Source organism: Leuresthes tenuis, unplaced genomic scaffold, assembly GCF_036924035.1.
Source record: "Leuresthes tenuis unplaced genomic scaffold, fLeuTen1.0.hap1 SCAF_16, whole genome shotgun sequence".
NCBI lineage: Eukaryota > Metazoa > Chordata > Actinopteri > Atheriniformes > Atherinopsidae > Leuresthes > Leuresthes tenuis.
This window is the reverse complement of record NW_027325370.1, coordinates 1,499,856-1,522,392: the sequence shown is the minus strand read 5'-3', so window position 1 is coordinate 1,522,392 and position 22,537 is coordinate 1,499,856. Positions and strand designations below refer to the sequence as shown.

Here is a 22,537-nt window from a genome sequence, read left to right as displayed (position 1 = left end):
GGAAATGGAAGCATCTGAGAAATAACTCCTCATGGTTTATTTACTGATTTATTTCCTCCTTTAGCAGCAGCTAAAGCTAACAGCTCAGCTAATGAAATAACTCCTCATGGTTTATTTACTGATTTATTTCTTCCTTTAGCAGCAGCTAACGCTAACAGCTTAGCTAATGAAATAACTCCTCATGGTTTATTTACTGATTTATTTCTTCCTTTAGCAGCAGCTAACGCTAACAGCTTAGCTAATGAAATAACTCCTCATGGTTTATTTACTGATTTATTTCTTCCTTTAGCAGCAGCTAATGCTAGCAGCTTAGCTAATGAAATAACTCCTCGTGGTTTATTTACTGATTTATTTCTTCCTTTAGCAGCAGCTAACGCTAACAGCTTAGCTAATGAAATAACTCCTCATGGTTTATTTACTGATTTATTTCTTCCTTTAGCAGCAGCTAAAGCTAACAGCTTAGCTAATGAAATAACTCCTCATGTTTTATTTACTGATTTATTTCTTCCTTTAGCAGCAGCTAACGCTAACAGCTTAGCTAATGAAGGTGACGTACACCAACTTCTAAGGAGTTACTGCTGCTCCTTTCTGAAAGATGAACATTATTGTTCCCACATTACTTTGTTAGCTGAAGCTAATGCTAACAGCTTAGCTAATGAAGATGACGAACACCAACTTCTAAGGAGTTACTGCTGCTCCTTTCTGAAAGATGAACATTATTGTTCCCACATTACTTTGTTAGCTGAAGCTAACGCTAACAGCTTAGCTAATGAAGATGACGTACACCAACTTCTAAGGAGTTCCTGCTGTTCCTTTCTGAAAGATGAACATTATTGTTCCCACATTACTTTGTTAGCTGAAGCTTTCTAGCTGAACGGTTCCGTTCTGTAACTCAGACAACCTGCAGCTGTGTTTAAGGTGTGTTTCCAACACAACACCGGTCCTCTCCTCACTCTCGCTGTGCTAACGTTACATTATCGGCATGTTTCTGATAAAGATGGAGGTCTCCAGGTACAACTGTTTAATGAGGTTAATATATCCAAAATGTTTAAACGCAGTAATTAACGGTTCACATGCATTACTACGAGTTACGCTGTGCACATCTCCGGCTTGGTCCATTACTGCTGATGAGAAAGCATTGTTTGCTAGCATCTGCTGCTAACTTACAGCTAACTGCTAACTTACAGCTAACGACTAACTCACAGCTAACTGCTAACTTACAGCTAACTGCTAACTTACAGCTAACTGCTAGCTTACAGCTAACTGCTAACTCACAGCTAACTGCTAAACTGTTTCCCTCTGGGATCAATAAAGTTACTATTGGCCAATATGTCAGAGGCAGAAATGTCTCAAACACACAGCTGTAACTCCACTGATGTTCATTAAGTTAAAGGAGACTTTTTCAGACCTTAAAGTAACTAAATTTTATTCTAGTTTGAACTCTACAGCTGAAGGATTCATGAGGTCTTTCTCTGTGTACCGCAGAGGAAGTTTTGCTCCATTTGCCCGCCGGAAGTTTTACGCCTCATACGAAACAAACGCACTGTTGGGCTGACCTTACTATCACCGTGGAGACAAGCAAATTCTCAGTGCCTGCTTTCACCACAGAGACCACACACAGAAACCCTCAGACACACACAAGTTTTAAACCTGCTAATGGACAGAACAGGTGGCAGGAGTGGACTGCAGATTGTTTCTGCTTTTTAAAGGACAATAAGCTTCTATTTTAACACCAAACTACAGCTCAGAGGGACATCTTCAGTAGATATCTACCAGTTATAAAACATAACAGGGAGCACTATAGGCACTATAGGATGTTTGCAGTTATATTAAGGCTCATATAATGTTATGAAAACTTGTATCTGATACAGTTTGGAGAATCATTTTGATTGATTTTCCATGAATTTACAGATCAACATCCCACCCAATCATAAATAAGTGTTATTTATAATATACTGTGCTAAAAAGAGTTCCTTTTTAACGGTTAACATGTAAACAATGTGAAAAGGACAGAATTTGAATAAACTCTGAGCTCTAAAATCACTCACAGATACTTGTGGGTCAAATCATTCCTGCATATAAACACTCAGCTTGACTCGAATAGTCCGAGGTTCTGTCTCATCATCAAGGGATGGCTCCCAGACAAACCAAAAACCTGGGAGGAAGGGGGCTCGGAACAAGGAAATCAAACAATACAACTGAAAGTCCAAGAACCAGAATACAGTCTGATGGTAGATGCCCAGCAACGAGGAACCTGGAGCTGGAGATGGTCTGGCTGGTGGCCAGACGTGCAGGAACAGGTAGAGGGGAGCCTGGTCGGGCCCCCAATGGAGCAGGAACAGGTAAAGGAGAGCCTGGCCGGGCCCCCTCTGGAGCAGGAACAGGTAGAGGTGAGTCTGGCCGGGCCCCCTCTGGAGCAGGAACAGGTGGAGGCGAGCCTGGCCGGGCCCCCTCTGGAGCAGGAACAGGTAAAGGCGAGCCTGGCCGGGCCCCCTCTGGAGCAGGAACAGGTAGAGGCGAGCCTGGCCGGGCCCCCAATGGAGCAGGAACAGGTAAAGGCGAGCCTGGCCGGGCCCCCTCTGGAGCAGGAACAGGTAAAGGAAAGCCTGGTCGGGCCCCCAATGGAGCAGGAACAGGTAAAGGAAAGCCTGGTCGGGCCCCCAATGGAGCAGGAACAGGTAGAGGCGAGCCTGGCCGGGCCCCCTCTGGAGCAGGAACAGGTAGAGGCGAGCCTGGCCGGGCCCCCTCTGGAGCAGGAACAGGTGGAGGAGAGCCTGGCCGGGCCCCCTTTGGAGCAGGAACAGGTAGAGGTGAGCCTGGCTGGGCCCCCTCTGGAGCAGGAACAGGTGGAGGAGAGCCTGGCCGGGCCCCCTTTGGAGCAGGAACAGGTAGAGGTGAGCCTGGCTGGGCCCCCTCTGGAGCAGGAACAGGTAGAGGCGAGCCGGGCCCCCTCTGGAGCAGGAACAGGTAGAGGAGAGCCTGGCCTCCTCTGGAGCAGGAACAGGTAGAGGCTCTCACCGCTCTCACCTGCTCCCAGAGCTCCGCCAATCCAGGCAGACGAAGGGCTGACCTCTCCATGTCCATCAATCTCTCCCAGGGACTGGACCCCCCCACCAAGCAGCCATATAAACTCAGGAGGGCGTCGCTGAGGGCCTGGAGGTCACCTGGGTCCCCGGTTTGAGCAGAGTCTCGGACCAGGTACGGAGATTTGAAAACCGGGCCTGGCCTAGGCGCGATGCTGGAGACTGTGTCACAGGATGCCGGTTTAATGACCCGAGGAAACAGCTAGACTAAACTAAACTAGGCACCGGAGGTCGCGATGCTGGAGACTTAAGGAGGGACGTAGTTATAGTACTGTACTTGTATAGCTTTTCTAGTCTATCTGACCACTCAAAGCACTTCTACCTACATGCCACATTCACCCATGCATCAAGTCTTAAGTCTATATATCTAACTATGCTTTCTCTGTAGCCCGGGGCAGCCGGAGTCGAACTGGAAACCAGCGATGGGCGACTGCTCCTCCTCCTGAGCTACAGTTTATAAATGAAAATAAACGTTAAATGAGGAATTTTCAACGTTGGCACATCAGAACAAAAATCTGAACATGGGATAAAACTGTTTTAAAGTCTTCAAACAGAAACTTATGGCTATATTTTTAATGTCTGGAACAGGTTGGAGGGAAATCTGCTCCTTTTCATTCATGTTTTCAGCTCTCAGAGTTCAACACAGAACAGAGAAGCCTGGACTAAACTGTCCAATCAGGTCTATTCTGCTGCCTTTCTGAGAATTTAATACACAGATTTCACTTCTTTTAAGATCCACTGCTCTTGTCTGTAAATATCAGGACATGAGTCTACAGAGAGCTGTTTTGACTGAGCGTCACATGGTTTTAATGTCCGTGACGTAAGCCGCTTGTGCTTGGAGGATTGACGGATTTAGAAAACGGCAGCTGTCTAAATAGGGAAGATCTAAGATTTTTTAAAGAGAGACTTTCCATCTGATCCTGTAAACAGGCCAGCTTCTCCTCTGGAGGTTACAGACCCGAAACCAGGCCAGTTTACTGGAAAGCAGAGAGGGCGGAGGAGACAGGCAGCAGGATTACCAGATGATGGAGAGGTGCAAGTTTAAAGAAACAGTGGTTTGTTCTCGCGGGTACTTTTCCAATTGGGTTTCGCTCCATAAAATTCATGTTTGGGAACAGTTTCAGGAATGCAAAAGCAAATAAATGTTGTTTCTTTTACCTTTTGCCTCTACCTGTGTAGTGGTTCAGTGTCTCTGAACCACAGAAGGTTTTAGGATCTGCAGTTTTCCAACTACTCTGTGTCTCTCTCTTCTTCTTCTTCTTCTTCTTCGTGTTTCCGTGGAGCTTCGTATCCGTGGCGGCCGGCGGTTTCCTGACCGCTGAATCTACTCCATCAGCCTCTCTGGTTCGAATACTCTGAACTGCTCTCAGCTCCTGGCCAGTTTCTCAGTTTAACTTTGTGGTTTCGTACAAGTTTACATGTGCCTCGAGCTAAGTTAAGACTTCATGAAAACCTTTTGGGATTTGTTTCTGTTTCAGGGCTCCTGTCAGATCATAATTAAACCTCCCGGTCAGTCATTCACCTGAAAATAAAGTTTACTTTGACAATTCAGAATACTTACCTGCTCTTTCTGTTTGGCAGAGGTCTTCTGCTGTTGATTACAGTGATTATCTGTGGAGAAAATCCCCCCGAAACACCCAGATCCCAGATTGTTTCTCACCATTTGGTGTAAGGTGGTCGTAAAACTCAATCCAGATGGTTTTAAGGCGGTCTTTCTCACATCTTGGGGTTGTGACAAACTCAAACATGTTTAATATCAGAAAGTCTTTAGTTCAGTCCAGACAGAAACGTTACATCATCAACCTTTATTTCAACCTTTCTTTCTTCATAGAAACAGAATAAAAACAATGAAATACACACAAAAAAAGACAGAAACTTCATCCTTAGAAGCCGGATTTCAGCTCCCAAAACTGCGTCTGCATGTGGACGCTATAAAAACCTGCAGTTAACAACATACCCGTGTTGTGTTCAAGGCCTCTGGTAAAGCAGTGATCTGTCAGCTTCCGGGCGACAGAGAGATTGTGGATGAAGTCGGAGTCAGTGGATGTGGATGAATGAATTTGGGCTAAATCCCACTCATCCAGGCCACATCATATGTTTTTGATATCGTAGCTTCTTTGGTCCAAAGCAAACATGACTGTCAGCTTCTGGGAGATTTAGATCGGATTTAAGAGAAAGAAGGAATTTCAGGCTCTGAAGCTTCACACCAACATTTTCCACTGACTTTCCCTCCCATATAAGGTGTGTGTGTGCGTCCACTGACCCGTGCTGCCCTCCATGTCTTTCCTCAGGAGGAAATGATGGCCTTTAATAGAGCTGCAGGAGCAGAGTGGATGAGGCGCGACCTCGACTCACCGGACACGGCAGGACCTCGTCCGCCCCCTGGACTCACCGGACACGGCAGGACCTCGTCCTCCCCCTCGACTCACCTGACACGGCAGGACCACGTCCGCCCCCTGGACTCACCTGACACGGCACGACCTCGACTCACCTGACACGGCAGGACCTCGTCCTCCCCCTGGACTCACCTGACACGGCAGGACCACGTCCGCCCCCTGGACTCACCTGACACGGCACGACCTCGACTCACCTGACACGGCAGGACCTCGTCCGCCCCCTGGACTCACCTGACACGGCAGGACCTCGTCCTCCCCCTGGACTCACCTGACACGGCAGGACCACGTCCGCCCCCTGGACTCACCTGACACGGCACGACCTCGACTCACCTGACACGGCAGGACCACGTCCGCCCCCTGGACTCACCTGACACGGCACGACCTCGACTCACCTGACACGGCAGGACCACGTCCGCCCCCTGGACTCACCTGACACGGCACGACCTCGACTCACCTGACACGGCGCGACCTCGTCCTCCCCCTGGACTCACCTGACACGGCAGGACCACGTCCACCCCCTGGACTCACCTGACACGGCACGACCTCGACTCACCTGACACGGCAGGACCTCGTCCGCCCCCTGGACTCACCTGACACGGCAGGACCACGTCCGCCCCCTGGACTCACCTGACACGGCACGACCTCGACTCACCTGACACGGCAGGACCTCGTCCTCCCCCTGGACTCACCTGACACGGCACGACCTCGACTCACCTGACACGGCAGGACCACGTCCGCCCCCTGGACTCACCTGACACGGCACGACCTCGACTCACCTGACACGGCGCGACCTCGTCCTCCCCCTGGACTCACCTGACACGGCACGACCTCGACTCACCTGACACGGCAGGACCTCGTCCTCCCCCTGGACTCACCTGACACGGCACGACCTCGACTCACCTGACACGGCAGGACCACGTCCGCCCCCTGGACTCACCTGACACGGCACGACCTCGACTCACCTGACACGGCAGGACCACGTCCGCCCCCTGGACTCACCTGACACGGCGCGACCTCGTCCTCCCCCTGGACTCACCTGACACGGCAGGACCTCGACTCACCTGACACGGCAGGACCACGTCCGCCCCCTGGACTCACCTGACACGGCACGACCTCGACTCACCTGACACGGCGCGACCTCGTCCTCCCCCTGGACTCACCTGACACGGCACGACCTCGACTCACCTGACACGGCAGGACCTCGTCCTCCCCCTGGACTCACCTGACACGGCGCGACCTCGTCCATCCCCTCGACTCACCTGACACGGCAGGACCTCGTCCTCCCCTTTGGACTCACCTGACACGGCAGGACCTCGTCCTCCCCCTCGACTCACCTGACACGGCGCGACCTCGTCCACCCCCTCGACTCACCTGACACGGCGCGACCTCGTCCTCCCCCTCGACTCACCTGACACGGCAGGACCTCGTCCTCCCCCTCGACTCACCTGACACTGCGCGACCTCGTCCTCCCCCTCGACTCACCTGACACTGCGCGACCTCGTCCTCCCCCTCGACTCACCTGACACTGCGCGACCTCGTCCTCCCCCTCGACTCACCTGACACGGCAGGACCTCGTCCGCCCCTTTGGACTCACCTGACACTGCGCGACCTCGTCCATCCCCTCGACTCACCTGACACGGCAGGACCTCGTCCGCCCCCTCGACTCACCTGACACGGCGCGACCTCGTCCTCCCCCTCGACTCACCTGACACTGCGCGACCTCGTCCTCCCCCTCGACTCACCTGACACGGCGCGACCTCGTCCTCCCCCTCGACTCACCTGACACTGCAGGACCTCGTCCTCCCCCTCGACTCACCTGACACGGCGCGACCTCGTCCTCCCCCTCGACTCACCTGACACGGCAGGACCTCGTCCTCCCCCTCGACTCACCTGACACGGCAGGACCTCGTCCTCCCCCTCGACTCACCTGACACGGCGCAACCTCGTCCATCCCCTGGACTCACCTGACACGGCGCGACCTCGTCCTCCCCCTCGACTCACCTGACACGGCAGGACCTCGTCCGCCCCCTGGACTCACCTGACACGGCAGGACCTCGTCCGCCCCTTTGGACTCACCTGACACTGCGCGACCTCGTCCTCCCCCTCGACTCACCTGACACGGCGCAACCTCGTCCATCCCCTGGACTCACCTGACACTGCGCGACCTCGTCCTCCCCCTCGACTCACCTGACACGGCGCAACCTCGTCCATCCCCTGGACTCACCTGACACGGCGCGACCTCGTCCGCCCCCTCGACTCACCGGACTGGACACTGAGGCCGTTAGCCTGAAGGCGAAAACACCTGCAACCTGTTTGTTTCTGGGTGGATTTGCCTGAAAGCTCTTAGAGACTGAAGCAGGAATTTAACTGGTTTGGTTAGCTTAACTCCCATCAGAGCAGCATTGGGAAAGTGATCCCACATCACTCCAATAACTTCCTTTTTGAGCAGTGAGAGACGATGTGAATCTGTTTCTATAATTTTAGAGGATCATTCTTTCTTGGAAACCATTTCATACCAGGTCTGTTAAAGGTTCATTGTTGGGTTCAAGACCTTTTGTGTTGAATATTGTTTGAAGTCTGGATGTCGAAGAGCTTTTCTTGACGACTTTTAAGTTGCTGAAAATGCTTTTTTGACATTTGCATCAAAGAACAAAAACAGCTGCCAGTTCCTTTAACCCCTTAAGGTAGCCACACTGAAAAAAAACAGGCTGAAAGTTCCACATTAACACAAGATAGCAGACATGTTTTATCTGAACTATCCCTGAATTAAGGTGTCTTCATGTTCAAAATGTTGCAGTAAACTGATGAATGAAATAAAACGCAGTATCAGCGATGCCGTTAGCTCATGTAGCTAACAGGAAGTGTTTGGCCGTTAGCTCATGCAGCTAACAGGAAGTGTTTGGCCGTTAGCTCATGCAGCTAACAGGAAGTGTGTGGCCGTTAGCCCCATGCAGCTAACAGGAAGTGTTTGGCCGTTAGCTCATGCAGCTAACAGGAAGTGTGTGGCCGTTAGCTCATGCAGCTAACAGGAAGTGTTCGGCCGTTAGCTCATGCAGCTAACAGGAAGCGTTTGGCCGTTAGCTCATGTAGCTAACAGGAAGCGTTTGGCCGTTAGCTCATGTAGCTAACAGGAAGTGTTCGGCCGTTAGCTCATGCAGCTAACAAGAAGTGTTTGGCCGTTAGCTCATGCAGCTAACAGGAAGTGTGTGGCCGTTAGCTCATGCAGCTAACAGGAAGTGTGTGGCCGTTAGCTCATGCAGCTAACAGGAAGTGTTCGGCCGTTAGCTCAAGCAGCTAACAGGAAGCGTTTGGCCGTTAGCTCATGTAGCTAACAGGAAGCGTTTGGCCGTTAGCTCATGTAGCTAACAGGAAGTGTTCGGCCGTTAGCTCATGCAGCTAACAAGAAGTGTTTGGCCGTTAGCTCATGCAGCTAACAGGAAGTGTGTGGCCGTTAGCTCATGCAGCTAACAGGAAGTGTGTGGCCGTTAGCTCATGCAGCTAACAGGAAGTGTTCGGCCGTTAGCTCAAGCAGCTAACAGGAAACGTTTGGTCATTAGCTCATGCAGCTAAGAGGAAGTGTTTGGCCCTTAGCTCGTGTAGCTAACAGGAGTCTGGGGGGGTCTGAATGTCCTTCCTGGGTGTTCGATCCCTGCTCTGCTGCTTTCTGGCTCAACTCACAGCTGCTTATTGTCCAGAAGGAGTTTTATTAATCAGGAGAAATATCGACCTCTGTTGGCAGGAGGATGAACTGCAGGAATGAATATCAGCATTGATCACAAATAGAATATAAAATACCTCTAATTTAATTCCTATTCCACAATAAACCTTTTTAAACGAAGTATCAAAAACCTCAAAAATACCTTTTTTAACCAGCAATAAAGCCTCTTATGAGCAAACAGAAAGATAATAATCTTATCCCTTCTGGACTTCCGGTATTTCTGGTTTTGTTGTTTGTTTCAGCGGGTGGTTTTAACGGCTTTAAGCCAAATGTTATTTAGGTCCAAATGATACAACTGAGACACATCTGACCCACTGGGACCAGGACACGGCAGCTCTGGGGGAGTCTTGAGTCCAGAACCGGGATGTTGTAACTGGATCCTTTGGCTTCTGAGGTTTGCAGCTTTTTAAGTTGACAGTTCAGATAATTTGCTAAAAATCTACAAAAGAATTGTTATTTTCCTACATATGAAAATAAAAGAGATTCCAGAGAGTCCAACCTGGAAAAGTCACGGTTGTGATATCTGTGTTTTGGCTGTTTTTACTTAGTTTCACCACTAGATGTCACTGTTTTACACAAGGATTCAACTTGGCTGCTAACATTCAATAAATAAACAGATAAATAAAAGACCATGCAGTGTAAATCCTTAACATATAGTAAATGGCTGCTTTTAATAAAATATGTCATTCGGTTTAAGAATAAAATTGTAATTTATTCAAAGAAATTTAACTATTAGAAAATAACTCTTTAGAAACCGAATTAATCTCTAACACTGATGTTCACTTGGAAATGGTAATTAATTTGATTTAAGTGGATAGTAATTGAGTTAAATTGGACTGTGAAGGGATTTAGAGCTAAATAAATAAAACTGGGCTCAGTTAAAAACTCTTGGATCAGGTGGATCAAACACGTGTTTGAGTCCCATTTGTTGCTTATAAACACACATTTCTGACAGAATTAAACTTTGAAGTCGATATTTAGGCCACAGATTTGATGGTTTGGAATCAGATTTGGATCAGAAAAGCAGTTTGATTTGACTGCGGTTGTTTCTGAGCGAGAACTCAGATTATTTCAGTTCAAACCACCAGGGGGCAGCAGAACTGAGTGTGTTTGTGTGAGAAAGTGAGAGCCAAAAAGAGCAAAAGAAAGTATGCATGCATGATTGTGCAGACAAATGTGTGTATTTGTCCGTGTGCCAGCCTTGTTTGTATGCCTGTGTGTGTCCCGACAAAGGCTCCATCCAGCCGTGCAGCAGAGGGCCGCTTGTTCCCAGAGACCCTCAGAGCTCCAGGACGCCCAGTCTCTCTGCTGCCTGCAGCCCAGACACAGCAGCCCCGACACGGACTCGGACCCTGCTCCCGCCCACACCCTCCTGGAGCTCTGTTTGGATTACTGATGGATGGGAAAAACAGAGTTTTAAAGTGAGAAAGCTGTTGGGAGTTTCAGGAGAAGGCAGTGGAAACCTTTATCTTGTCAGGATCTCAAGGTGGATGTCGTCACAAACAGCACAGGTTTCTTTTTCTTGTAAGAATCTGAAATCACAGGTTATCGATACCTGCTTTCTCTTGGGATTCTAATCAGTGTCTTTGAACTAAACTGATCTCATTTTCGTGAACTTTCCAAACACCGAACTTATCGTTCTGTTCCTGAGAGCTCGAACTTTAATAGTTAGTGAAACTCTACAGAAATATCCAGTCTTGAACAGCTCTGGTTTGAGTTTAAAAGGAATCCTTCACATTAGGTTGTGCGTCATGGCCCCGTCGGTCGGTTTGTTGCTGTGTCTGTACCTGCCGCTGCTGTTTGTCGACGCTAAAAGTGTTGGGCAAGAAGAAAAGCAGCAGAGCTACATCGATAAACCCTCTTCTAGTGTCAAACTGGAGCCCCTTTGGACTGGCAAGCTGGTCAAAACTCTAGATGACATCTTCAGCCCCGAACAGAGCCTTCCCCTCCCTGAGATGGTGGACCTGGACCTGGAGCGCCACCGCCGCCAGTCCCGCGGCGCAGAAGAGGACGAGCAGCAGTCCACCTTTAGCCATTCCTTCGAGAACGAGTGGGTGACGATGCCTCAAGTCACCGAGTTCAGCAACACAACAGAAGTAGAAAAAGAGAATCACGGTCAAAAAGACGACATCAACCTCCACACGAACACCACCGAACACGGCGCTCCGGGACTCTTCAACCCCTTCTACCCGCTGGCGGACAGCTCGTACGCGGCCTACGCCATCCTGTTTCTGGCCGGACTGGTTCTGGCGGTGGGCGTGGTGGGAAACATGGCCGTTATGTGCGTGGTCTGGAACAACTACTACATGAGATCTGCCTGGAACTACCTGTTGGCCAGCATGGCATTCTGGGACTTCCTGGTCCTGGTGCTTTGCCTTCCTGTGGTGGTCATCAACCAGCTCTCGCACAGGAGGATCCTGGGTGACATCACCTGCCGCATGGTGCCTTATATGGAGGTGGGTGGGGTTTATGTTACAGTAAGAGCAAGTCAGAGAGACATAACTAAGTTTGGCTGGCTGACTGGCTTATGTTGCATCATCTAAAGTACAACAGGTTCTTCCTCTGAGAACCAAGAATGTGTTGATCTTCGTAGCTTCGAGTGGCTTCTTTGTGTGCTGCTAAAACTTTGCCTGGATGATGGTGCAGGAGTAGAACTGTTTGTACTCCTCCTACTGAAGAGGAGGTTGTTTTACAGAGAAATCTGTTAAAAATACTTCAAGCTGCTCGGAGGATTCTTTGAGAACCCTAAAATGTATAAATATTCTATCCATTTTCAAATCAAAACAAACATGGCCGCCTTTCTGATACCTGGACATGAAGCTGTTTTGCTGCAATAACTGATTTTTCAGATCAGTTATAAGAGCTTAAATATTTCTTTAACTCAGCTTTTGTATGTTTATCTGCAGGCACAAATATGACAAACGGAGCTCTTAAAGTGCCCAAAACACAGTGATTATAGTTTAAATATATGGAAGCCCATAGATGACAAAAAGATTATCTTAGTCATTGTCATGAAAAACTAGCCAAAACTATCCCAAAATATTGAGTAATGACTACAGTTCTTCAGGCTGCTCAGGGTACCAGGTCTTTATGGCTAATTTTCATTGATATTATTAACTTTTGCATATTTCTATAATATTTTATATCAAAGCCCTAAAATAAAATCTGGTGCCCATGAACTCGGCTCATGTGTGTTTGCATGTGAACCATTTATTCCCACAAATCCCTAATCTGTGATAAATGTTCAAAACTCTGCCTTCTTTCCCCTCCGAAATCTGCCTGAAGTATGTTCACATTTTTTAACTTTTGCAGTGGATTTCAACAGAAATGTGTTGAGGATAAACAAAGTAGCTAGCTAGCTAACAGGCTAATGAATTACTGGCTCGACACTTAAAGTGATTAAATGTAAACACATTTCTCCTACACTGGAGCTAAAATGACAGAAAGTTATGTAACTTATTGGGTGTCTGGAAAGTGTTTTTCTATGACTTTTAAAACCTTTTCACAACGCTGACTTCATACAATCTACTTCTTCTCTGCTTGTATTATCAGTGTCCTTCACCAGTTGCTGTAATTCCATAAAACTGGATGGAAAACATCTTCTTACATTGATAATTAGGGGTCAGTCTGGGTTGAGAGGGAATTATATGTAGAAATAAAGGGTTGAACTAACAGCAATAAGTTATAACTAAACATTTAAAACCATTTGTTTGGAGTTTCATTGTGAAAGATGTGCACGAACAGCGTGAACAAAAGCCGACCGGACTCATCTGAAGTGGTTTGGAATGAATCCAAAAGCCCCATTATAGCTACAAATCCATCCAAAAACATCATTATTATTTGATTGAATTCATTAGATAAAAGTAGTGAAAATGTCAATTTTTCTGTATCTGATATTTTTTAGTTTTCTACCCTTTTCTACTGTTTCTTTTGTGTTTCGTCTGTTTATTCGTGCTAATAGTTGTTTTACATTTTTTTATTTAGTAATTCTGGTCATCATTATAATTGATAAACGATCATTTTAAGCTCCATGTCATTATTTTGGGAGATTCTCGTTGTAATATTCCTACAGGATACATTTTTCATCAGTTTGGTGAAGATACGAAAAGAAGAAACAAAAGACAAACATTTAAAAGCCAAGAAAGCACAAACAATGATGTAAAACATTGTGAAGTTCCCTCCGTTAGCTCTCCTTTAGCCGCAAGTAGCCACATAACAGCAGCTATGAGCTAACAGCAGCTATGAGCTAACAGAGCTATGAGCTAACAGAGCTATGAGCTAACAGCAGCTATGAGCTAACAGCAGCTATGAGCTAACAGCAGCTATGAGCTAACAGAGCTATAGCACACGTTCATTCATTCATTCTTCTTAAAGTATTGGTGAAATAAAGACAGATAATGCCTTATTTAGAGGCTGCATCCTCTAAGCCCCGTTCACTCCGTTATATGGATCTCCAGTTATCTAAATATCTTCCGAAGGACGCCGACTTTCACCAAACTGTTCTCTGTGAGTAGATGAACGTATTTCATGCCAGAAATAAGGTCCAGGTTTAAAAATACCGGAGTTCCCCTTTAACTGAGACACGTTTACTATAAATCTACTGGAAGCTGAAAGTTTAGGTCACATTTAAAATGAGTCTGCAGGGGTTTAATGTCAGTTTGTGGAGATTTTTATCTGCACAGCAGGATGTTGCTTATGTTTGTAACCTGTTACCAAACCTGCTGAAACGTCCTGCTGCTGCTTTCAGAGTTTGTTGGGAGCACATTTGGGTTGAAATTACGTTTGAACTCTGTGAGTTTTTCATTCGAACTGGAACTGAACACAACTGATTTATTATCATCATCCACGCACTTCCCCTTGTTTTCAGCCATCGTGCTAAGCTAGGCTAAACACATCGTAGACTGATATCTAGCGTGAAAATAATGAGCTTTGTTCCTGCTGTAAACTCTGTGGCCACTAGAGGGCGCATAAAGAGTTCAATGACTGATCATAAATTAAGTTTGCACAAGAACAATGACAAAAGTTTACCTCCATAAAAACCAAGAGCTGAGATGTGATCTTTCCCTTCCATTTCTTTGGAAAATTCGTATTAATTTTGATGCAGATCTGGATTAATTTTGTGAAAAGTGAAAAAAAACAAACAACAGGCCTTGATGGAAGATATTCTCTCAGAGAGCTAAAGCTTAAAGCTGATGTAGTTTGGGACCCATAGTGAGGAGAACAAGACAGATTCATCTGATACAGATGCTTCGACCATCTGTTCACTTTGTCCCACTGTTAGCTTAAAGCTGTTAGCTTAGCTTAGCTTAGCGTTCAATAAGAGTTTCTACACATTGCTCTGCTCTGTTCTTTTATCCAAAATTATTTGAATTACAGTCACATTTATTGAGTTGTTCATTTAATTCTGTACATTTATGTTTGGTAACATTAATCTTATTGATCTCTAAGGGTTTGTTCTGCAGTAAACATTAATCTTATGGAGCGTGTTGATATGAAATCTGAGTATCAGGGGAGCCCTGAGATTAGTTTTTAAACCACAAGGATCTATTTCCAAAAGCTCAAGAGAACTGTTTAGAACTTGATTATAAATCATTTATTGACAGTTAAATATGTGTATAATGAAACAGGCAACCCAAATAGATGATTTATAGTTACTTCTAATGATGATTTAAGTTTAAATTTATGGGAAAAATTGTTAGAGTCATTAGTGATCTGATGTTTTATGTTTATATTTTATTTTTAAAGATCACTTATGTTTTATTATTGACTGAATCAGTTTGCAGTAGCCTATAATGTATTATTTATTATTAAATTATGAAACCAGCTTTTGATTTGACCTGTTGTCAGTGATGAGAAACAGGCTTTAACTGTGCAAAGAGATAAAGATTTAGTTTAAAAATCTAGTTTTAACATCATGCAGGAACCAGGTTTGTAATGAAGTGGGAAACTAATGTGTTTTTAAAGGTTTTCTGAATATAAGAGTAGAAAATGTTAGTCATCAGTTGGACTCTTAATGCACCCAAAGACCATTTTCCAAAGAAAATCAATGCCATGAAACCCTGCCCAGTGATTGTAGTTATTCACAGATTTTTGGGTTTTTATGTAGTTGTGGACGTTAGAAGACGTTATAAAGGTGTGCAACACAGGAGGATGTACAGTATGGGAAAAGATTCATAGACCTGAGGTCTATTGAGGCATGTTATGATCATCAAGAAGTAACTTTTTCCAGGTACTTAAGGTGGATCTTACTGGAAAGAACCAAAGCATTTGAATCCAAAGATCCCTGCAAACACCCTGAAGGGAAGAAGAAAGACTCAAGCTAACGATGTATACCTGTATAGATCAGATCAGTCTCTTCCATGAGGTCAGAACCTGATCTTTGCTTCTTTGCATGATGGTAAATCAGAGCAGGATTCTCTCACTGAACCTCCTCAGCAGACGCCTTGTCTGATTTTAGCGCTGACATCCTTCTCGCCCTGCAGGTCGTGTCTCTCGGCATCACCTCCTTCACTCTGTGTGCTCTGGGCATCGATCGCTTCCACGCCGCCACCTCCTCCTCCCAGCCAAAGGCTCGGCGGGTGGAGCGCTGCCGCTCGGTGCTGCTGAAGCTGCTGCTGGTGTGGCTCGCCGCTTTGCTGCTGTCCAGCCCGGAAATATTCCTGTGGCAGCTCAGCCAGGCGGTGTCTCCAGCCACCGACCGACTGGTCGACTCCTGCACCATCACCCTGACCTCCCCGCTGTCGCTCCACCTGCCCGACTCCCTCCACTCCCTGCTGCTCAGGTACCACCAGGTGAGAGGAAGCTGCACACACAACTCCACGCGCTCATCATGTTCCTGGGTCTGAGTAGCGCTAATTCTCTGCCTCTTCATATCTTCTCCAGGGTCGCATGTGGTGGTGTTTCGGCTGCTACTTCTGCCTCCCCGTCCTCTTCACCATCCTCTGCCAAATGGCCACCCGCAACGTCAACAGCGACTCCAACTCCGCCCAGAAGCAGCGTAGTCACGACGACCGTGACGCCAGCCAGAAGCGCCACCAGCACCAGGCAGTGGAGCGGCAGCTGAACTGCACGCTGTTGGCGTTAGCCGTGGTGTACGGCGTGTGCGCTCTGCCAGAGCACGTCTGCAACATCACGCTGGCCTACACGCACATCACCGTGTCTGAAGACACCGCCGCCATGCTGGCACTGTTGCATCACTTCCTGCTGTTCTTCAAGTCTTCGGTGACGCCGGTGCTGCTGCTGTGTCTGTGCAAGGTGAGTTCGATGGTTTACGGGTGACATCGAGTCACAGATCATCAGGTAATCCTGTTGGCGTCCTGTTACTTCTCTGGGAGGGGGTCCACCATCCAGTGGGAGGAGCTCCACCATCCGGGGGGAGGAGCTCCACTATCCGTGGGGAGGAGCTCCATCATCCAGGGGAGGAGCTCCACCATCCAGTGGGAGGAGCTCCACCATCCAGTGGGAGGAGTTCCACCTTCCGGGGGGAGGAGCTCCACCATCCAGTGGGAGGAGTTCCACCTTCCGGGGGGAGGAGCTCCACCATCTGGAGGGAGGAGCTCCACCATCCGGGGGGAGGAGTTCCACCATCCAGTGGGAGGAGCGCCACCATCCGGGGGGAGGAGCTCCACCATCCAGTGGGAGGAGTTCCACCTTCCGGGGGGAGGAGCTCCACCATCCAGGGGGAGGAGCTCCACCATCTGGAGGGAGGAGCTCCACCATCCGGGGGGAGGAGCTCCACCATCTGGAGGGAGGGGCTCCACCATTCAGGGGGAGGAGCTCCACCATCAAGTGGGAGGAGCTCCACCATCCGGGGGGAGCTCGGAGTAGAGCCGCTGCTCCTCCACATAGAAAGGAGTCAGCTGAGGTGTTTCCTCTGGTTAGGATGAGGAGGCCCGGGTCAGAACCAGAACTCTCTGGAGGGAATATATCCCATCTGACCTGGGAACTCCTCAAGGACCCTCCAGGAGGAGCTGGAGAGGGATGTCTGGGTTTAACTCCTGGACTGATTGACTCTATGACCCAACCTTGGATCAGGGGAAGATAATGGATGGATTTGTGCTTTATCTCTACATTTACACTCTTAGTAGATACTTTTATCCAAACAGATTTAAAAAACGAGGGACATTAAGCATTAAATCTGTTTAAAGAGTCCAAGTAGTAGTACCGGTGGATGATCAAACTCCAAGGAGAAGATGTGTTCTGATGACCCGTATAAATAACTGAACATCTGTGTTTCAGGCTCTCGGTCAGGCTTTCATGGACTGCTGCTGCTGCTGCTGTCAGGAGTGTCAGCCAACCGCGGCCCAGGGCTCTCCAGGCTCCGCCCAGGTCAAACTGAAGGCAGCCAATGAGACGTCCATCTTCTTTGACAAGGCTAAAGACACGTCGGCCATCTTGTCCATCTCCAGCTAGAGCCATGAGTTCATCTCCGGTCATCAGTCGATCCCTTCCTGGTCCTACAGTCATCTCTTAGTGTTCACTCGTTTTTCTTTCTCCTCCCCTCGTTGTTAGCTTCGTCTGTCCATCCTTTACCCTCTTTCCTAAACACCTGTGACCAACAATGATCTTTCTTTCTGTCTACAACCACATTCTGTTTGTATCATGCTCCTCTGTGGACTCTACAGCTTCCTCTTCTCCCAGGAACTGATGTTTAATCCCCAGCGAGATTAGAAAAGTTGCTGTTCTTGCACAACCAGCTGTTGTGGCGGCAGGAGCCTGTTTCAGGACTCTGATTGGACTCTTCCCTTCGACTTCCTGCTGGAGTAGAGGGAAAATCCTGGCCACACCCTTTAGATTGCCGTGAAGTGTTCTTTTGAAAAGTAAATTAAGCTAAATTAGAGTAACAGTTTAAATGCACGATTAACTCGCTGTGATGTTGTGTTCGAATACAAATGAGCCTGGATGTGAAGTTTTCCCTTCAGTTTAAAACTCTGAGTGTTTAACCCATTAGGACCCGAGGTGCCTGGTACAAAAGCATTTTAAAACCTAAGTATTAGCCTCCTAAAACCTGTGAGAAACATTTTACACTTATTGTTTATTGCATTTATGTCTTTGAACACACTAGCTAAGCATCTTGAGGTTAGACACAGAAAAGCATCTGATCTTTTAGGGTTAAAATATCGCTCAACAACCACTCTAAAACTATTCTCTGGAATCATCTGAAACTTTGGAAAATGGTGAAGTTAACCAACTGATTAGTTCAAAGCAGATCTCAGTGTGTTAGCTCACTTCTGTAGGACCTCCTGTCCTTGAGTTTTGACCCGGCTGCCCCACCTGAGATTGTCTCTGCCTTCTGGCATTGTTCGCAGCAGCAGTACAACAGCTTGAGAAGACATGAATGTGTTGCAGAAGGTCTGTTTCTGTGGAGGACGGTGCTTAATGAAACTACTGAGCTGTCCTGAGATGACGAGAGGTCCCTGAAGACGAAGAAAGTGGTGAAACAACGAAGGCAGGATGTTGTAAAGAGAGTTGGAACGAGACTCTTGGTGAGGAGATCTTTTCTGTACAGGAAGTTAAACTGTGTAGTTTAAAGTGTTTTAATGTGTCTTTAACACTCAGACTGAAACGTTTAAATGTAGGTCACTTTAATCAGAAGCCAGTAACTAACTACATGTGTGTATGAGGGGAAGCGGGATAGTATTTTCTATGTCACATGGATGATTGTGCCTTTGTAATATAGGTGAAAACTCCTGATATTACAATGTGTGTCAGAGCCGACTGTGCCTTATTGTCTCCTCAGCCCTTCTGTAGAAGAACAAACTTTATTCAGGTCTTTGCACACCAAGTCCGTTACTTTAAATGACACCAGACTCAGATCCTTCACACAGGAAGCCTGCAGACTGAGTTTATGATGTAAAACATTGTGAAGTTCCCTCCGTTAGCTCTCCTTTAGCCGCAAGTAGCCACATAACAGCAGCTATGAGCTAACAGAGCTATGAGCTAACAGCAGCTATGAGCTAACAGAGCTATGAGCTAACAGAGCTATGAGCTAACAGCAGCTATGAGCTAACAGCAGCTATGAGCTAACGGAGCTATGAGCTAACAGAGCTATAGCACACGTTCATTCATTCATTCTTCTTAAAGTATTGGTGAAATAAAGACAGATAATGCCTTATTTAGAGGCTGCATCCTCTAAGCCCCGTTCACTCCGTTATATGGATCTCCAGTTATCTAAATATCTTCTGAAGGACGCCGACTTTCACCAAACTGTTCTCAGGGAGCAGATGAACGTATTTCATGCCAGAAATAAGGTTTAAAAACACCGGAGTTCCTCTTTAACTGAGACACGTTTACTATAAATCTACTGAAAGCTGAAAGTTTAGGTCAAATTTAAACTGAGTCTGCAGGGGTTTAATGTCAGTTTGTGGATCCATCTGTTGCACATATTCCCAGCACCAGAGCAGAAATGGAGTCGCCAAGCACTGGGGAACGTTTGTTTTTACACCAAATGTTCTTCACGGCTTCGCCTGACGTTGCACGAAACGAAGAAAAATAAAAAAATAGAGTCTGACTCCTCGGACATAAAATATAAAGAAAGAAGGGAATCAACAGTTGGCACACTTTAGACGTGTTTCTGTTTCGTTTGAAAAGCCACAACAAAAACATCTCAACTGTGTCACCAGAGGGGGCGCTATAGGCCGCAATATCAGCGGCTGCAGTGCAGAAGAAGAAGTAGTTTTCCTGAAAGTTGGAGGAGGAAAAAACAACAACTGTGGTGGACATCCAGAGCTTTTTCAGGAGTTATTAGTTTAAACTGTTGTTAATCATCCAGCCAAACAGGAAATACGACATGTTCTGAGTCTGAGAAACACCCGACTGACAGATCTCAGATCAGCCGAATGAGTGATATCACAGAAAAATAAAGAAATAAAGATAGATCCTCAAACAAAACCAACATTGTCTAAAGTTTAGTGCATCCTCTGTGGTCTTTAAATCTCTTTAAGTTCCTGTTTCCTCACATTTTTAACGGACTCTTAGCGATCAAACAACCCTAAAAAAGCACTGGAACTGAAACCCTGAAATACAGACGGACGCTTCAGGAGTCAGTGAATAAATAGGATGTTACACAACGTGAAATCCTATTTATTCTGTAAAAAAAACAAAAAAACGGACTCGGTGTGCAAAGGTCTTTAGTCCGGCTCCAACGGGACCCTTAAAAAACACGTAAATTCGTACGAAGTTCGCCCACGAAATGCTAAATCTTGGCAACACGATCAAATAATTAAATCTTTATATTTCGCATCAAATGCATTAAACCTGCAGGATAAAACACTAAATTTAAACACTAAATTTGGGGACTTTGTTGCTTTTAATTCAATTCAGCAAAAAAGCTCAGTTTCGCCATAATTCTGAGCCCAAAAACGAGTGGTTTCTGTGTTGATTTGATTGTTCATTATCACTGTCATGTAACATCTAAAATATTAAAGCAACAGTAGAGAAGTTTTCAACCTTGTGCTTCTGACTTGTTTTGAAGTACACCGACCTTTACTGGCCAGGGGGCGCACATCACCTTTTAGCTTTACGGCACCATGGTAACAATACTCGCCATAATAAATCAAATAAAACAACAAAAGACGCTAAAAAAGAGACTTCATGGCAGATGCAGCAACCAGACCCAAGACGATGCCATGAGAGGAAGTGAGGAAGACACGGGACAAGACTAAAGAAAGAGCTCAGAAACCTTTTTGGTGAGTTCTGGAGGTGTCTTTTGTCAGCCACGTACAGTTGAAGGCATCCAGCACCTGTAGGGGGCGCTACAGAGCAAAAAAAAAGCCAAATTCTGTCGTGATGCACGAAGTTAAGGCATGAATGTGTAAATGTGTAATGAGTTTAGGAACAAGGGCAACTTTCACCAACTCTACTTCAGGAGCAAAACTCCTGATCAGCCCTTATTTCTTCATATATTTTATATAAAAACAGGAAGCAGCTGCAGAGATTCACTGAAACATGTTCAAACATGAACATAAACCCAGAATCTGAGGCAGAACCAGAGTTTTTCTCAGTTCTCAGCAGCTTTAAAGTGAATCTCTGGTCTGAGCTCCTTTATTCTCCAACACAGCCTGAACCCTCTGAGACAAGCTTTCTGTCATTTCTTTAAGGAGTCTTCAGGAATAGTTCTCCAGGCTTCTTGAAGGACATCCCAAAGCTCTTCTTTGGATGTGGGCTGCCTTTTGTTCCGTTCTCTGTCAGATGATCCCACACTGCTTCAATAATGTTGAGGTCCGGGCTCTGGGGAGGATTCATCCCTCCATAAGACCTGTTGCCACTGATTTTCAGTCCACTTCTTGTGTCATTTGGCACAGCTCAGCCTTTTCTCCCTGTTTCCCTTCCTTAAGAACGGCTTCTTGACAGCCACCCTTCCAGGGATGTTTCTGATAATATTTTCCTGTGAGTTGATCCAGTTTAAAGGTTCATCATCTGATTTTATCCTGTAGGAACTGAAGCCCACATGTGTTATATGAATGTGCAAAACTCCTGATCGGCCCTTATTTCTTCATATGGAAACAGGAAACAGCTGCAGTGAGTTTCTGAAACATTCCTATAGATCAGAAGCTCAAACAACCGACCGTTCGATTGATCCAGTTCATTTTACTGTTGGTTTCGGGAATCCTTCCTGAGGTGAGGACGACTTTCCTTCAGCCGAGCTGCTGCTTCGCATATCAATGACCTCACTGCCGTCTGGTCACCATGGGATACCAATCCAAATTCTCCCACACACACTTGTGTTAATTTAGAAACTCAAACTATTTTCTAATCGGTGTGAGTTTTCCCTGGTTACCACAGCAACCCATAAAGGGGATTTACACATTTAAAGGAAACTGTTTTCTGTTCTTCGCAGGGAGAAGAAGAAGAAACTGGTTCGTAGTTCAGTTCCTACAGAATAAAATCAGATGAATCAGATGAACATGTGAAGAAAAACATTTATTAAACTGCTGTTAAACGGTTTTAACGTCTAAAATTGTTCACATTAGGAAGCAGCAACTTTCAGAGCAACAAATTCAGCTCCTGCCTGACCCACATTTCACTGAAGCAGAACTTTTGTTCTGTGTGAAAGTCGAGTTTTACTGTGAGCGTTTAAATTCAGGCTCACATGATTCCTTCAGACTGCAGACGAATTCAGGTACGTAAGATGGAGAAGATCTCAGATCAGATCTCTAAAATGTTTCATTCAGAGTTACTGAAGCTGCTTCTTTCTCTCACATAATTCACTCAACGTTTTTATGAACATTTCTCAGAAAAACAAACATTAAAAATGAATAAAAAATCTAAATAAAGCTCACCTGGTCAAGGTGAAAGCAAAAAGCAGAATAAAGCGAATAAACTACGGTGGCCATGAAGGA

At 46.4% G+C, this 22,537-nt stretch overlaps 1 protein-coding gene across 1 annotated transcript; it reads left to right on the top strand.

Annotated features, from left to right (window-relative positions):
• Window positions 1–9,472: 9,472 nt before the first annotated feature.
• LOC140271762 (G-protein coupled receptor 37-like 1) lies at window positions 9,473–19,769 on the top strand. Its single transcript, XM_072367058.1, has 5 exons — window positions 9,473–9,591; window positions 10,431–11,653; window positions 15,680–15,988; window positions 16,080–16,451; window positions 17,436–19,769. The coding sequence occupies exons 2-5, from the start codon at window positions 10,949–10,951 to the stop codon at window positions 17,607–17,609; spliced, it is 1,560 nt and encodes a 519-aa protein (XP_072223159.1). The 5' UTR covers window positions 9,473–9,591; window positions 10,431–10,948; the 3' UTR covers window positions 17,610–19,769.
• The last annotated feature ends 2,768 nt before the right edge of the window (window positions 19,770–22,537 follow it).

Bases quoted from the DNA above. Each gene is read 5' to 3' on its own strand.
- LOC140271762 (XM_072367058.1), top strand. From the start codon at position 10,949: ATGGCCCCGTCGGTCGGTTTGTTGCTGTGTCTGTACCTGCCGCTGCTG. The intron at 11,654-15,679 runs GTGGGTGGGGTT...CTCGCCCTGCAG, and splicing joins GCATGGTGCCTTATATGGAG to GTCGTGTCTCTCGGCATCAC. The intron at 16,452-17,435 runs GTGAGTTCGATG...TCTGTGTTTCAG, and splicing joins TGCTGCTGTGTCTGTGCAAG to GCTCTCGGTCAGGCTTTCAT.